Here is a 14,596-nt window from a genome sequence, read left to right as displayed (position 1 = left end):
CTTGCCTAAGTAAGATCTGGCTGGTGGAAACACTACATCATGCCAGGCCTCAGAGAGGGGAGACCGCACACAAAGCCCGTGAGCAAGTAGAACTGTTTCCGCCCAGGAGTTAGTGCTCATAGTGAAGGGGAACCTCTCCTCTTGAGGATCTGGGTTGGTTACAAGTATGTCCCGATGTTTTCTGTAAAATTCTAATTTTCTGCATACATGTTTTATGTATCTTTTTAGTTTCAGGTTAGTTTTTAAAATCTCTCTATCCCCCTCCCTCTCTTTGCAGTTATGGTTCACATTAACCAAAGACCCAATGGCAGAAACAGGCCAAGGACTTCACCAGTGACTCTGAAATTAAGTTACAGCCTGCACACAGAATCTCAGGACCAGAGCCAAAAGAGAACCCAATGACAAACTCTAACAAAGGCTCAGGCCAAGAGCGGGAGTCCAGGAAAGTGCTCGTCCTCCTGGTGGCCTCTTTCTCTAACCACAGGGACAGCTATGTTCAAACTGTCGGAGCCAAAGCAAAGTTTTGCTGGCATGATGTGAATTTCCTAGGACCAGTGAGGTCACGCTGCAGGTAACTCATGTGGGGACAGATGACACGGAGCAGCAAGATGCCTCGCGTCTTGCTGATGGCCTCCCGTGGCTACATGAAGCCTCCTGGACCCGGTGGAACACAGAAGGTATGCATGGCACACGAGTCCTTTAGGCTTGGGGATCCTGAGCTGCACCACACTGTGAGTCTCTCAGACTGCAGGCAGGCCTGTGCCTAACAGTCAAGATGGTAGATTCTCAGCATCCCATGGGATCCCAGAGGCCAGGATGCTGCCTGGACTTTCTCCTTTTCTATCTATTAGCCAGTAGTTCCTAAATTTGAATTTTAGGGAACATGGCTGTCCACAGGCATTCTCTGAGAAAATATGGAAGCAGGGAGGCAGTTTGGTTTCAAAAGAAGTTTGGGTAATGTTGGGTTAGCCACAGTGGTCAGGTTTCATTGGTATCCTAATTAATGAATAGGCCACAGAACTATCCAGTCATTGACTGGACGCCTCTAGGTTCCATAGAACACAATTTGGGAAAGGCCATGATACACCAAGAGGGAATTCCAAGAATCCAGGCCCAGCTTTGGTCAGTCCCTTGCTCAACACTGGAATCATCAGCTTCATTGATTAGAATCTTACATGGGTGGGGAAGGTCAGGTTAGGGAGTGGATGTCTAGTGAGCGAGTGTGCAGTGTGTTTGTGGTGTGTGTGGTGTATGTGTGAGATGTGTGTGTTTGTGTAAGAGCGAGGAGGGCGCGGTTTTTGAAACCACACAAGAAAATTATCCATAAAACACTTGTACTAAGTTATTTCTTTTTTTCTTCTTAAGACTTATTTTTTTTTTATGTCTGTGGTTTTTCTAGTGTACCACACGCGTGCTCGGCGCCTGCAGAGGCCAGAAGTTGGATCCCTGGAAACAGGTGACTGTGAGCTGCCATGAGGGTGCTGGGGACTGAACCTGCTGAGTCATCTCTCTAGGTCCCTCAGCTGTTTTTTTAAAGACCTTAGCAGAAAGATTGTGTAGATAAACCAGCGGGGTTAGGTCGGCTCCTGAGGGTGAGGGGAGATTGATCCCGAGAGCCTGGTGTTTGGGGAGAAGCTGTCCCCAGTCAGGAGTTAGCAGGCCCCTGCCTCCCTCCTAAGCCCCCAGATGGTACCTACTTTTCAATGGCTGACACGTCACTCGTGTTGAACTTGCCCCTGGTGAGCAGCTCCGGAGTGATGCGCCCCTCAAACAGGAGGCCTTCCTTGGCCATCTTCACCAGGATGAGCCGGACCAGCTCCCCCAAGTACATGCCGCTGACCATCTTCTCGAACCTGCAGGAGGGAATCCATAGGTATCTAAGTTCCCTCTGACGCAGGAAGGGATCCCATAGGTATCTAAGTTCCCTCTCTTCCAACACCAGGGTCAGCATTCAAGGAGGCGACAGCGGAAAAGCAGAAGGGACCCACTGCCTCTCTCAAGCTCCCAGGCTCTGTGGTAGGCAAGGTCACTGGTGCGGTTCAACAGCGGGTCGCTCATTCTAGACAGGGTGGCCACCCAGGAGGACAGGACACTGCAGGGCAGGACAGGTGAGGAAGGCTACCTGGAGGTAGGGAACTGTTAGGATTTAGAATGGGGGACAGGTGAGAGGGGCGCCACACAAACGAAAGGATCATCTCTTACATAACCGCATGATGTACTTTCATGGGACCGTCATTCCTAGCACTATACCACAGAGCCTTCCAGAACGGAGGTAGCCAGGAAATGCCCAGCTCAGAAGAGTGTGTAGTGATATTTTGTTTGTGTTTTAACAAATAAATCTTGCCTGAAGATCAGAGTGCCAAGCTAAGCCACTTGCAGTGGTGGGGCACACCTTTAATCCCAGGACTCACAGAGGCAGATGGATCTCTGTTAATTCAAGGTCACCCTGGGCTACGGGAAACTGACCCAGTCTAAAAGAGAAACAGAGCTCACATAAAGATGATCCCAGCACTTGGGATCCCCTGCCTTTAATCCCAGCACTAGGGAGGTGGAGGCTAGAATGATATGGCTGGGTGAAGAGGAATGTAAGGCAGGAGGGGACAGGAGCTGAATGCAATCTGACGCAGTCAGTCTGAGGACAGGGTCGCCCCTTTGGTCTGAGCATTGACAGAGGTAAGAACTCTAGTAACTGGCTGCTCTGCTTCTCTGACCCTTCAGCTTTCACCCTGATAGCTAACTCCAAGTTTTTATTATTAAGACCAATTAGAATTTAGCCAGGCAGTGGTGGCACATGCCTTTAATCCCAGCACTTGGGAGGCACAGGCAGGCGGAGCACTGAGTTAGAAGCCAGCCTGGTCTACAGAGCAAGTTCCAGGACAGGCAACGCTACACTGAGAAACCCTGTGTTGAAAAATCAAATAAATAAATAAATAAATTAGAATTTATGCTATAGAAGAGAAAAAAATGTCTATTTTGAAAGGTGGGGGAAGCTATTCTCCATGAGGAAAGTGGTTACTTGTACACTTGTTTTAAAAATTATTAATTATGTGTTGTGTGTATGTTGTCTGTATGCCAGAGTATATGTGCTCACAGAGGGTGGTTTTGAGCTGCCTGACATGGATCCTGAACTTCGGTCCTCTGCAAGAGCAGTATATACTCCTAGCTGCTGAACCATCTCCCTCATCCCTGTACATATGCTGATCACAGCCTTGGTGCTTGATGACGAAGCTGGAGATGACAGGTATCAGGGACGGGAAGCTTCCCAATAACATGGGCCCCTGAGGATCGCTCTACCATGGAGAAGCTGAAGTTCAGAGAAGTCAATATACCTATTCATGGAAGAACAGCAATAGCAGATCTGGGTTTGGAACTCAGACCCCTCAGCCCTGGAGCCCTAAATCTTCACTTTCTGGGTGCAGGAGCTGAGACCTGGAACTGGTAAGGAGCTGAGATCAACAGATGTCTGTCTCTGTGTCTGATGGTTTCAGGTTTTTTGTTTAGTTAGTTACAGGCTGGTCTAAAGTTTGATCTGCAGCAAAGATGAGCTTGAATTTCTGAGTCTCCTGTCTCCAGAAGACCTGGGATTAATAGGTCTGGTTTATACGGTACTGGGGTTCTGACTCAGGGCTGTGTGTATGTTACGCATCCCCAGCCCCTCACAGCATCCTTTGCCCTCTGGCCTCCCTCTAACAGCCAGAGGTGGGCTTTGGGCAATCAGCTCACCCCACTGCTCTGGCCAAATTCAGGAATGGGCCAATCTCACAGTGAATGTGATATGAGGACGGAGTACCTAGGGGAGTCCGTGGATGGAAACAGCACATGCCAAGTGAAGACTCAGTCTGAGAACTCTGGGGCTTGACACCATATTTGAGTCAGACCGGAAGGAACCCCTAAGCCACGCAGACCAGAGACCTCCTCCTGAGGGTGGCTGGCTGGCTGGCTGGCTGGCACCCCCAGGGCTGGCAGTGACACAGCAAAACAATTTGTTCCAGTCAGAGCCATCCAGCAGCCAAAGATGCTGCCGGGCCCTCGAGCACCCAGCCTGGCCTGTCGGTACAGCACACGGTCCCCTTCCAAACACAGTCTTCATTGTTCCCTGTTCCTGACAGGCCCAGGCAGGCCCGCTTGGCTCCAGAGAGTGGAAGAGAGTGGAAAGCTCCATGGCCTGGCTGTTCAGCCACTGCCCAGGCTCCTGTGGGAAGAGCCTCGCCGAGTCTAGGCTGGAATCCCTGAGCTGGCAGAAGGCAAGCAGGGCCTGACAGCCGATTCCTCTCAATTCTGTTGCCACTGCACATCTAGGCCTTAGTTTCCTCTACAGGGGACCCATGTTCACACAGGTCATGTCCATAAAATATGGCTACTGTGTGCTTACGACCTTGCCTGTGTCTGGCACTTCCAAAGCTATTTATATATTCATTTGAGATGGGGGGGGTGTCTCACGTAGCCTCAGCTGTCTTTGAACACACTATAGCACAGGATGACCTTGAACTTGTGATCCTCGTCTACCACCTCCTGATGACAGGACTGTAGACATGTATCACTGCACCCAGTTTATGACATACTAGGGATGGAGCCCAGTTAATCTATGACTTGATATGTATGGAGATTTTTGCCTGCCTGTATGTCTGTGTACCAGGTGTGTGCTTGGCGCCGTGAAAGTCAGAACTGTGTGCAAATCTGGAACTGGAGTTATGGTTTGGAGTTGCTGTGTGAGCATTGGGGATTGAACTTAGGTCCTCTGGAAGAGCAGTCAGGGTTCTACACACAAAGCTATCTCTCCAGCTCTAAATTAAAAAAAAAAAAATTGTTATTATCGTGTGTGTGTGTGTGCACATTTATGTGTTCATGGGCGCACATGCCATGACACACATGGAGATCAGAGAACAACTCTGTGGCTGTGGCTCTCTCCCTATCTTTACGTGGGTTTCAGGACTCGAACTCAAGTTGTCAGGCTTACACGCGAAGCACCCTCATCTACTAAGCCACCTTGCCTTTCAAGGTATGAACTCCATAGCTGTACAGCTAACCAAGTAAGAAAAGTCCGGTCACGCAAATCTGAAATAGAGGGCGAGCTGATAGTGCAAGCCTGTCATCTCAGCTACGCAGGAGGCTGAGACTGGAAGACTGTAAGTTCAAGACCAAGCTAGGCAACTTAAAGACTCCGTTTCAAAACAAAGAAAATACAGTTTAAAGGCTGACAATGTGGCTCGGTGGTAGAGTATTTGCCTAGCATGCCAGAGCCCCGTGGTCCACACCCGTGTGACAAAACCAAACCAAACCAATGGGTGACAGCATTTGTGGCTACCTGAATTTATAGCTTTCCTGTCTACCCACCAATCTTTCACTAAGTGCTTCTTAAGTTAGATATATGTAGCTGGGAAGAGAAAGTCTACTCACAACTGCTTCCCAGGGTTGAGGGACCCCCGGTCTAACTCTCTGTCAAACTCGGTCCGGATGTCTTCCAGGGACCCGTCGTCCCCAAAGGCTCCCCATTCCGTGTTAATGCACATCCTCCCCTCGTCGCCTTCCACCAGGTCAATGTGTCGCAGCTCCTCCATGTAGCAAGCGTTGGTGCCAGTACCTGGGAGAAACAAGGTGGGGAGTCGTGACCACATACGGAAGGGGAGGGGACCTCATGGGCTGCGCAAAGGACGGAGCTCAGGAGGCACCTACCAATGATCAGGCCAACTTCACACTGTTGGTCATCGTAGCCGCAGGTCATCATGGTCCCCACTGTGTCATTCACCACAGCCACAATGTTAGCATCATAGTCCTGAGGACCAGTGATGGAGAGAACGTCACCATCAGCTCCCACATGGGTGCAGAAATCCCAACCCCAGAGATAAGCTTGGCAGGCATGCTTCAATTCTCACACGCTACCAAGCTAGTGGGTGGCGCTGGCTTCACTGCAGTCAGAACTCAATTAACTGGATTAGAGAGCGGTGATTACGTTATGGAAACTGCAAGGTCCTCTTAATTATCTGGCTCGGGATTCTTTGGGGAGCGTATTTTTCTTGCGGAGCTACCTACATTCCTCTGCAAGCCTCCAAAGCGCAGCTGGCAATTCTGCATGCGCATGCGCAGGAGGAAAGCAGAGTCCAGTGCTCTAATCCCCGCAGGTTACCCGGGAGGGTCTCTCTGCCGCAGGCCACCTCTGGTGGCTCTTCTGAGACTTCACATCTGACTTGTTCCCCTGGGCTGAAATTCTCACTTGTCCCCTGTCAGGGTGTTCAGACCACAGAACTTCCGTGTCCCTCCCCTCCGGGAAGCATGAGCGGTACGCCATTTTAAGATGGAGATTGTCCCATACCCGAATTTGCACAACCTAAGAGAAATTACCCCTCGCTTCTTAATGGCTTTATTCAGCAGCTTGACCACGTCTGTCCCTTCCACACCACTGGCTTTGAACCGCTTTGTCCATGTGATCAGGATAGCCTGCAAAAGAAAGTGAGAAAGTGGATGAGAGCAGAATGGCAGCCCACGGCCTTGGGGGCTACTCCTGCACGGGGACAGAGCAGACGCCCTCAGTGACAAGTGGCCTCTACCAAGTCACATTGGAGCCAGAGCTGTCTATCCACTTAATGGGTTGTCTGGGGCAACTTTTTTTTAAATGATTTATTAATTTTTATTTTATGTGCATTGGTGTTTTGTCTGCATGTACGACTGTGTGAGCGGGTCGGATCCCCTGGAACTGGACAATTGTGAGCCACCATGTGGGTACTGGGAATCGAACCGGGGTCCTCCGGTTTGGAGCCATCTCTCTTATGCACACCCAGGTGGATGTCAGCCAGGACCCATTCAAAAGAGCTGGAGAGAAGCCTCAGCAGTTAAAGAGTATTCGGTAGCTGGGAGAGGACCTGAGTTCAGTTCTCAGCATCCGTATTTGATGACTCACAAGCACCTGTAACTCCAGTTCCAGAGGATCTGACACCCTTGCCTGACCTTGTGGGACACAAGGAACGCAATGGGCCAGCAAGGTGGCTCACTGGGTAAAGGTGCTCCCCAAAAGCACACAAACTTAAAACTGATGGGAGAGAGAGCCAGAGAAACCAGTAAGACCTGGTTGATGGATCACCTCCTCAACTTTTCAGCCAGGTCTCAACTTCCAATCCACAACCAAACAAAAGGGGAAAAAGCCATGCTAAGCAAATTAGCCTTGCCAGGGCCGTGGTACTGAAGCACTGTGGGACCAGTGCTGCTTTGAGCCTTCCACCCCAATCTGTACGTGACACATCCACCATCGGATGGATAGTATGATGCTCATCTCTGCTTGCACGTTCGTGGAGCAACAGCAAGCAGAAGAGAGGCTGACTAAGCTGCGTTCCCGGGAGCAGGCGTGAGTTGGGACTTAGCTCCGCATTACACTTTGTATTATTGCAATGGTTTTCACACATGGCCTTAAAAAAATAAGAGTAAAAGAGAGAATAAAAGAGTCCGACTTGGCCGCTCTTTTCTCAGTGGGGAAGGTTGCTATAGACACAGCAGCTTTGCCACGGTCATTGCCAAGGCCCTGCCAGCCTCCCAGGGCTTATACAAAGAAGAGGGGCCTGACCTGGCTCTGAGAGGCGTGCAGACTATGGGCTGCACAGGAGTGGGCAAACCCTCATTGAGTTTGTGATCCTACACTCTGGAGCAAGAATGACTAAGCCCAGCATTAGGAATGACCCTGGTCACTGTTTTCTTCCCTTCAGCCTCCACTGAAACAAACACGGACTTGGGTGACTGGAGCCAAGCTCCTACCCACTTCCTGGTGGGTGTTATCTCATTCCTCTGAGGAACATTTTGTATGTTGAGAAGAATGGAGTTGGTTTAGCTTTGGGCAATGGAGGTCCCAGCCTTGAACCTTTCCTCCGTGGGGGTCAGGGTTGGTACGTAAGTCACACTTCTGGCTCCTCCTCTGCCCACAACACCCACACCCACATCTGTTCCATCCTGCAGGCTCCTGTCCCCAGGAGGATATCCCTCCTGCCACCCCTTCCTCCCTGCTTCAAAGACTGCTTTGTGGAGGCTAGGCCATATCCGCTAGCCATGCTCTCTCAGGACTTAGTCGTCACGTTGGTCACTTAGCGGCCATCTCGGTTATTAGACCAACTGCCAGGTCTCTAATTGACTTTTTGACACAGGGTCTCATGTGGACCACTTTGGCTTTGAACTTGCTACGCAGCTGAGAATGACCTTGAGCCTCTGATCCTCCTGCCTCCACCTCCCAAGTCCTGGGTTATGACTGTGTTGGAATTACGAGCATGTACCGAGCTGGGGATCAACCCCAGGGCTTCGTGCCTATGAGGCAAGCACTGAACTGAGTGGGATCTCCGCCCAGCAATTGAATATTCTGAGAACATATCTTCACACAACTCTTGCTATAGTAAACCGAACTGTTCCATCATTAGCAATGGTTATTAATCTTTTAATGTGCCTAATGTACAAACTAAACTTTCTCAGTGATGTGAAAGTATTGGCAGAAACACACACATACACACACACACAGTTCAGCATGATCTAAGTTTAGGCGCCTTCTGAGGAACTGGGACCTTCCTCCCATGTTATCACACAATAGCAAGCATTGAGGAAGGGCTGGGAGAGGTACTCTGGGGGCCCAACTGCTCTGAACAGCTTGGAGGTATCAAACTGACAGGTATCTAGGGAGTCTAGATGGGACTTACCCAAGTTCCAGATGGAGAGAAGTGGGGACAGGAACATCTCAGAGGTACTCAAGGGAGGGGGGCACAAAATGCAAGGTAAGACCCAGGTGCTCTCGGTTCAATAATGAATAATCCGGGTCACCCCATGAAGGCCTCGGCTCTCTATCCTAAAACAAGAGGCTCAATCTACTGAGCTCTCCAAACCCTTCATCTGATTCTGCAAGTCAAACAAATGCACAGCCTCCGGCGTCAGGAAAAGCAGCAACAGGGACCCCATCAACAAAGGGGTCCAGGTACTGCCGAAAAGCAAGCATGCAGGACACCCGGTACCTAAATGCTGCAGTAAGTAGACTGGTGTGAAATCACATTCTCTGCTGGCTCTGGGCTGCAGGCAAGCCTCAGTTTCTCCATCCATAAGGGGGCTCAGAAGCACTTAACTCACAGAGATTATGTGTTAGCTGTGTAGTGCACTTGAAAACATGGGCCTGGGGCCTGCTGGGCCCTCAGAGTTAACTGGCATTGGTTCACACACACACACACACACACACACACACACACACACACACACAGTGGGGTGGGGGCTTGTTCCGACCCTTCACATAGAACAGGAACAAGCTCCGCCTACTTTTTCCACCTCTTCACAGCTCTCTGAGGAGCAGTTTTACCGCAGGGTAGAGCTGAGTGTATCCTTGCCAAACAGATGCATGAATGAACAAACAGCAAACAGGAAAGTTGCCGGGACAAGTCGGCCACCTGGGAGCTCGACAAGGAAGCCAGAGGTTTCTCTTAAGGAAGACATCCTGATTCCTGAGGCACAGCACCTGCCCAGACTTGCAGTCGCCATGTGGCTTCCAGTTAAACACACTTCAGTCCCGATATCGCTTCTCTGCATAGCTATCGAGCCTGTCTACCTTGCTCACCTACGAGAGCCCCATCAATGGCTCCTTCCACCTGGTGGCTGTAAGTACCATAACTGACTGCTAAAACTACACCAGCAACTAAAGCAACTGGTCAGCAGAACAGGCTGGAGGCATGGCTGAGCGGGTAGAGTGCTTGCCCAGCGTGCACTAGATTCGGGGTTCAGTCCCCAGCATCACATAAACCAGGCAAGGAAGGAGGACCACAAGTTCAAAGTCATCCTAGGCTACTATCTAGAGAGCAGCCTGGGATGCATTTGCCCCCTCAGAAGAGGTTTGGGGGTGGGGTGGGGCGTAAGGAAGGAAAAGAAACACGACCCCACAAGCTCACATTAATTTTGGCAAATGGTTCCAAAACCATGAGGCATGCAAGTCACCCATAAAAGCAAGGGGAAACCTGAGGGTATGGTTGCCATCTTCGGAAACAATTCGACCTCAAGGCATCCTCACCTCGTCTATTTTGGATTGTCGGCAGGGGAAAGAAAAGGTGAATCCCACGGGCAATTTCTTGTCTTTGATCTTCCTTTTCTCCATGAAGTCTCCCAGGCACTCAGCGACATGATCAAAAAGCTGGAAGGTACAGAAGAGGGACATCAGGGTGGGGGCAGAAAGAGGACTGTTTCAGAGTGAGCGCGTGCGTGTGTATGCGCACACGTGCGTTTGTGTGTGTTTGTACCAGCAACCAGCTCTCACAGAACACCTCCAGCCCCACAAAGGTCACTGGTCATCTAGGCACTGAAGGGACATTAGAAACACAGAGAACCAACAAAGAGTCTTCCATGACACCCTGGCCATGGGTTTCCATCAGCTGGTCACTCCCCACGCTGACCCTGGAACTCCTTAGGCAGCTCCATGGTTGGAACTATCAATCAAAGCATTGTGTTTTTACTTCACCTCCTGGAGGAAAGATGAGCACTCCTGAAAGGCAGGGAATCCAAGTGTGGCAGGCACAGGTCTCTCGTAAGCTGCACCTGCCCCATCGCCGACACCCACGTCCAGAAGTATAAGTGGGGCTGGGGGTCTGGATTAGCGTACAGCACTTGTCTAGCCACAACGCCCGTGTCTGATCCCTGGGACCTAACGCCCAAAGAAATATACCAATATCAAACCCACATGACAAGTTAGACATAGTAGCGCAAGTCCACAATTCACAGACTCGGGAGTCTGAGGCAAGAGGATTGCCTTGAGTTCAAGGCAACGCTAGGCAATGGAGTGAAACCCTATTTTAAACAATAACAATAAAAACCCAGATGCTACCTTCACGGCCCTGGGGTCTCTCCTGCCACCCCAATTTCTAACACTCTCATGTAGGACTGGAAAAGGAGCCAGGTGTGCTCTCGGCTGTCTCTGTTCTGAGTCATCCACGCATCTTTAAGGGCTGCCCCCGCTCATCACTGTATAAATACGCCATGCTGTGACTATCCCACAGTGTGCATCCAGCATTGCCACGCAAGCCCGCTGGCTCTGACTCAGTACTGCTGAGGGTAGTGGGCCTTTGGGAGCCCCCACAGAGCTCCTTGGAGTTCAGAAGAGGATGGTTGGTGTCAAAGTGCCAAACCTTAGTCACCTTGACCCAGCTTAGAGGGGACCTGACTCACTGCTGGGGTTAGGGAACGCCCAGCCCATTCTGACTTGGGAGCCTTGGTGAGGAGTCACTATTACTCAGGCTACACACACTGCAGCAGTATCTGGGACTGAAGAGACACGTGACCGTCCTCTCTGGAGAAACCAGTCTAAGCTTCCTGTGACCTACTTCAGACTGATACAAACCCCTTCCTAAGTCAGTTCTTGAGCCCTGTGCCAGCTGCACCGGGGGCTCCAGGCACTCCTGGTCTCAGTGAGCTGAAGGAAGGAAAAATGGTCGTGTGGGAAGGGCGGGGCCTGAAATGGCTCACCTCAGCAGCAACAGGGCCACAGCAGGCACCGGGAACACATACCCAGCACCTGGAGCTGAGTCAAATGCATCTCCCCATAGCAGCTGATAAAGCCCAGATGCACTGGGTGTACCGGTGCACACCTATGATCCTAGCACTGGAGAGGCTGCGGGAGGAGGGTCCAGAGTTTCAGGCCAGCCGGGGAGACAGTTAAGTTCCAGGCCAGGCTAGGTATCTTAGAGATGCCCTGTCTTCTGAAACCAAAGGTAAGAAATGAGCTTGGGATGCAGCCCAGTGGTGGAGCACTTGTCCAGCATCCCAAGACCCTGGACTCAATACCCAGGACCACAAAGTAAATGGAATGAATGAATGAATGAATCCTCATCACCTTCCTGACAGCATGCTCATTATTTTAAAACTACACACAGAGGCTCTAGTGACTTATGTTTATAATCTCACACTTGGGAGGAAGAGGGAGGAAAATGAGTGTGAGGCCAGTCTGGACTATATAGCAAGTTCTGGGCCAGCCTGAGCTAGCTAAAAATAAACAAACATTTTAGGGCCAACGAGATAGCTTAGCAGATAAGTGCTTCCCACCAAGACTGGGAGACTGGGTTCAACACTTGGGCCCCACATGATGGAAAGAAAGAACTACCTCTGACAAGCTGACCTCTGACCTCCACATGCTCCCACTGTGGCACGTGTGCACCTCCACACACACGTACACACAAACACACACACACACAAAATCAATTTTTTTAAGGAGGGGCAAGATGGCTCAGTTGGTAAAGTGCCCTCCCCGCAAGCATAAGGACCCGAGTTCAGATCCCCAGAACACATATAAAGAGCCAGGTGAGGTAGTGTACTGCGGCCCTGGTGTGGGGGAGGAAGAGACAGAGCAGCTCGCCAGTCAGCCTGGCCAGTCAGTCAGTGAACCTGGCTTCAATGAGAGGCCGTGTCTCAAACAGATAATGTAGAGCGTGTTGGAGAAGGGCTACCTGACAGCAATCTCTGGCCTCTACATTTGTGTTCTCACACACGTGTATGAGCACCCACACAACTTGTACATACATATGCTACACAGACACACACACACACACACACACAGAGAGAGAGAGAGAGAGAGAGAGAGAGAGAGAGAGAGGAGAGAGTCAACTGACTAGCAAGGCAAATAATGGCAAAATGAAACAAATAAGAAAAGCAACAATGTTAAGTATTATTCAAAATTATCAAAACTAATGTTTGTGAGTGTGTGTGTATAAGATGTATATGCACATGTGTATCAACATGTGTGTCCCGGTGCTCATAACTGACACCAGGGGACAATATCAAGTGTTTTATTCTATCACTCTGTTGTATTACCTTGAGAAAAGGTGTTTCATTGAATCTGGAGCTGGGCTGGTGGCCAGCGAGCTAGCTCAGGCCATCCTCCTGTCTCTGTTTTCCGAAAGTATTGGGGTTACAGCCATTCGGGCAGCCACATCCAGCTTGTTGTTTGGTTTTCTTTTTCTTTGAGACATGGCTTCTCTGTGTAACCTTGGCTGCCCTGCAAACCAGGCTGGCCTCGGGCTCAAGAAATCCACCTGCCTCAGCTTCCAAAGTACTGGGTGGGATTGAAGGTGTGTGCCACCACCACCCGGCCACGCCCAACTTTTTATGTGAATTCTGGGACCCAAACTCAGGTCCTCACATTTGTGCACCAAGGACAATGACAGCCGAGCTGACCCCCTGGTCACTTAAGCCATGTTTTAGCGATGTTGTATGTAGCTTCTGAAATCATAAAGCTGAAAACCGAGGAAGGCTTTGAGATACCATGTGGGTGAGAGGGAAGAAAGAGACTGAGTGGGGGGCCCTGCAGGGTGAACATACTGTCTGCTCATCTCTAAGCTTAACAGTAGTCCAGATGACAGGTTTAAAATCAATTTAAAACATCAAGCCGGGCAGTGGTGGTGCACACCTCTAATCCAGCACTTGGGTGGCATAGACATGGATCTCTGTGAGTTCGAGGCCAGCCTGGTCTACAAGAGCTAGTTCCAGGACAGCTAGACTGTTACACAGAGAGACACTGTCTCGACAAACCAAAAAACAAAAAAGCAAACAAACAAACAACAACAACAAAACCCCAAACATCTACACATCACAGAGGGTGAGATCCCCCACAGGATCTAGCCCCTTAAGCCTTCATTGTTCATAGCCAGTGAGTCTGAGCAGCTCCACGGGTAATATGAGGACCTGGGTCACCACAGAGCTCCACGGAAGAGGTCAGCGATCTCAGGAGATGGGCCACTCGATACCAGGCAACCGCTATCACCAGAATGCTGCCAGAGATGTTCCGATTTCATCCCCATCCTTCCTCCCACCCTGCTCCCCTCACATCCTGATCTAAGCTCCTGTCCACAGCCAAATTTTCTCATCATCAAAGATCTAAGAAACAGAGATAGAGGCTCAGAGGTTATGGGAGTTTGAACGTAATTGACCCCCATAAACTCATAGGGAGTGGCACTGTTAGGGGGTGTGGCTTTGATGACGTGGGTGTGGCCTTGCCAGAGGAAGTGTGTCACTATGGGGGCGGGCTTTGAGGTTTCCTATGCTCAAGATACTACCAAGTGGTCAGTTGACTTCATGTTGCCTGCAAGATGTAGGACTCTCAGCTCCAGCACCACATCTGCCTGCATGCCACCATGCTCCCCACCATGACGACAATGGACCGAACCTCTGAACTGTAAGCTACCCAATTAAATGTTTTCTTTATAAGAGTTGCTGTGGTCACGGTGTCTCTTCACAGTAATAGAAACCCTAACTGAGACAGAGGTCAAGAACACTCAAGTTAGGTTGGTGGCATCCATATCAGGTGGCTCACAATACCTGTAGCCCCAATTCCAGAGGACCCAATGCCTTCTTCTGGCCTCTTGGGGTATTTACACCTACAGGTATGTGGCACACATTTCTATAATTTAAATTTTTGTTGGATATACTAATGCACACCTCTAACCTCAGCTCTGGAAGGCGGAAGCAAGTGGATCTCTGTGAGTCTGAGATCAGCCTAGATTGCAAAGTGAGTTCCAGGACAACCAGGGCTCTATAGTGGAACCTGGTTTCAAAGTAAATAAATAAATGAAAAAAAGGAAAAGAAAAAAAAGTCCTAGTGGCTGAAACTGTAACT

At 50.1% G+C, this 14,596-nt stretch overlaps 1 protein-coding gene across 1 annotated transcript in view; it reads right to left on the bottom strand.

Moving 5' to 3' along the window:
* Positions 1 to 14,596, bottom strand: part of Hk1 (hexokinase 1) — a 65,185-nt gene that overhangs the window by 17,662 nt on the left and 32,927 nt on the right. Inside the window, exons 4-8 of the mRNA XM_041655743.1 lie at positions 10,010 to 10,129; positions 6,340 to 6,435; positions 5,674 to 5,773; positions 5,398 to 5,581; positions 1,698 to 1,853 (exon numbers count right to left, since the gene is read on the bottom strand). Coding sequence (XP_041511677.1) covers positions 1,698 to 1,853; positions 5,398 to 5,581; positions 5,674 to 5,773; positions 6,340 to 6,435; positions 10,010 to 10,129 — 656 coding nt within the window. The remainder of the gene's footprint in view (positions 1 to 1,697; positions 1,854 to 5,397; positions 5,582 to 5,673; positions 5,774 to 6,339; positions 6,436 to 10,009; positions 10,130 to 14,596) is intronic.

Source organism: Microtus oregoni, unplaced genomic scaffold, assembly GCF_018167655.1.
Source record: "Microtus oregoni isolate MIOR12 unplaced genomic scaffold, Mior012 000007F_ref0000211, whole genome shotgun sequence".
Lineage (NCBI taxonomy): Eukaryota > Metazoa > Chordata > Mammalia > Rodentia > Cricetidae > Microtus > Microtus oregoni.
The sequence above is the reverse complement of the archived record's forward strand: the minus strand, read 5'-3'. Positions and strand labels throughout refer to the sequence as shown.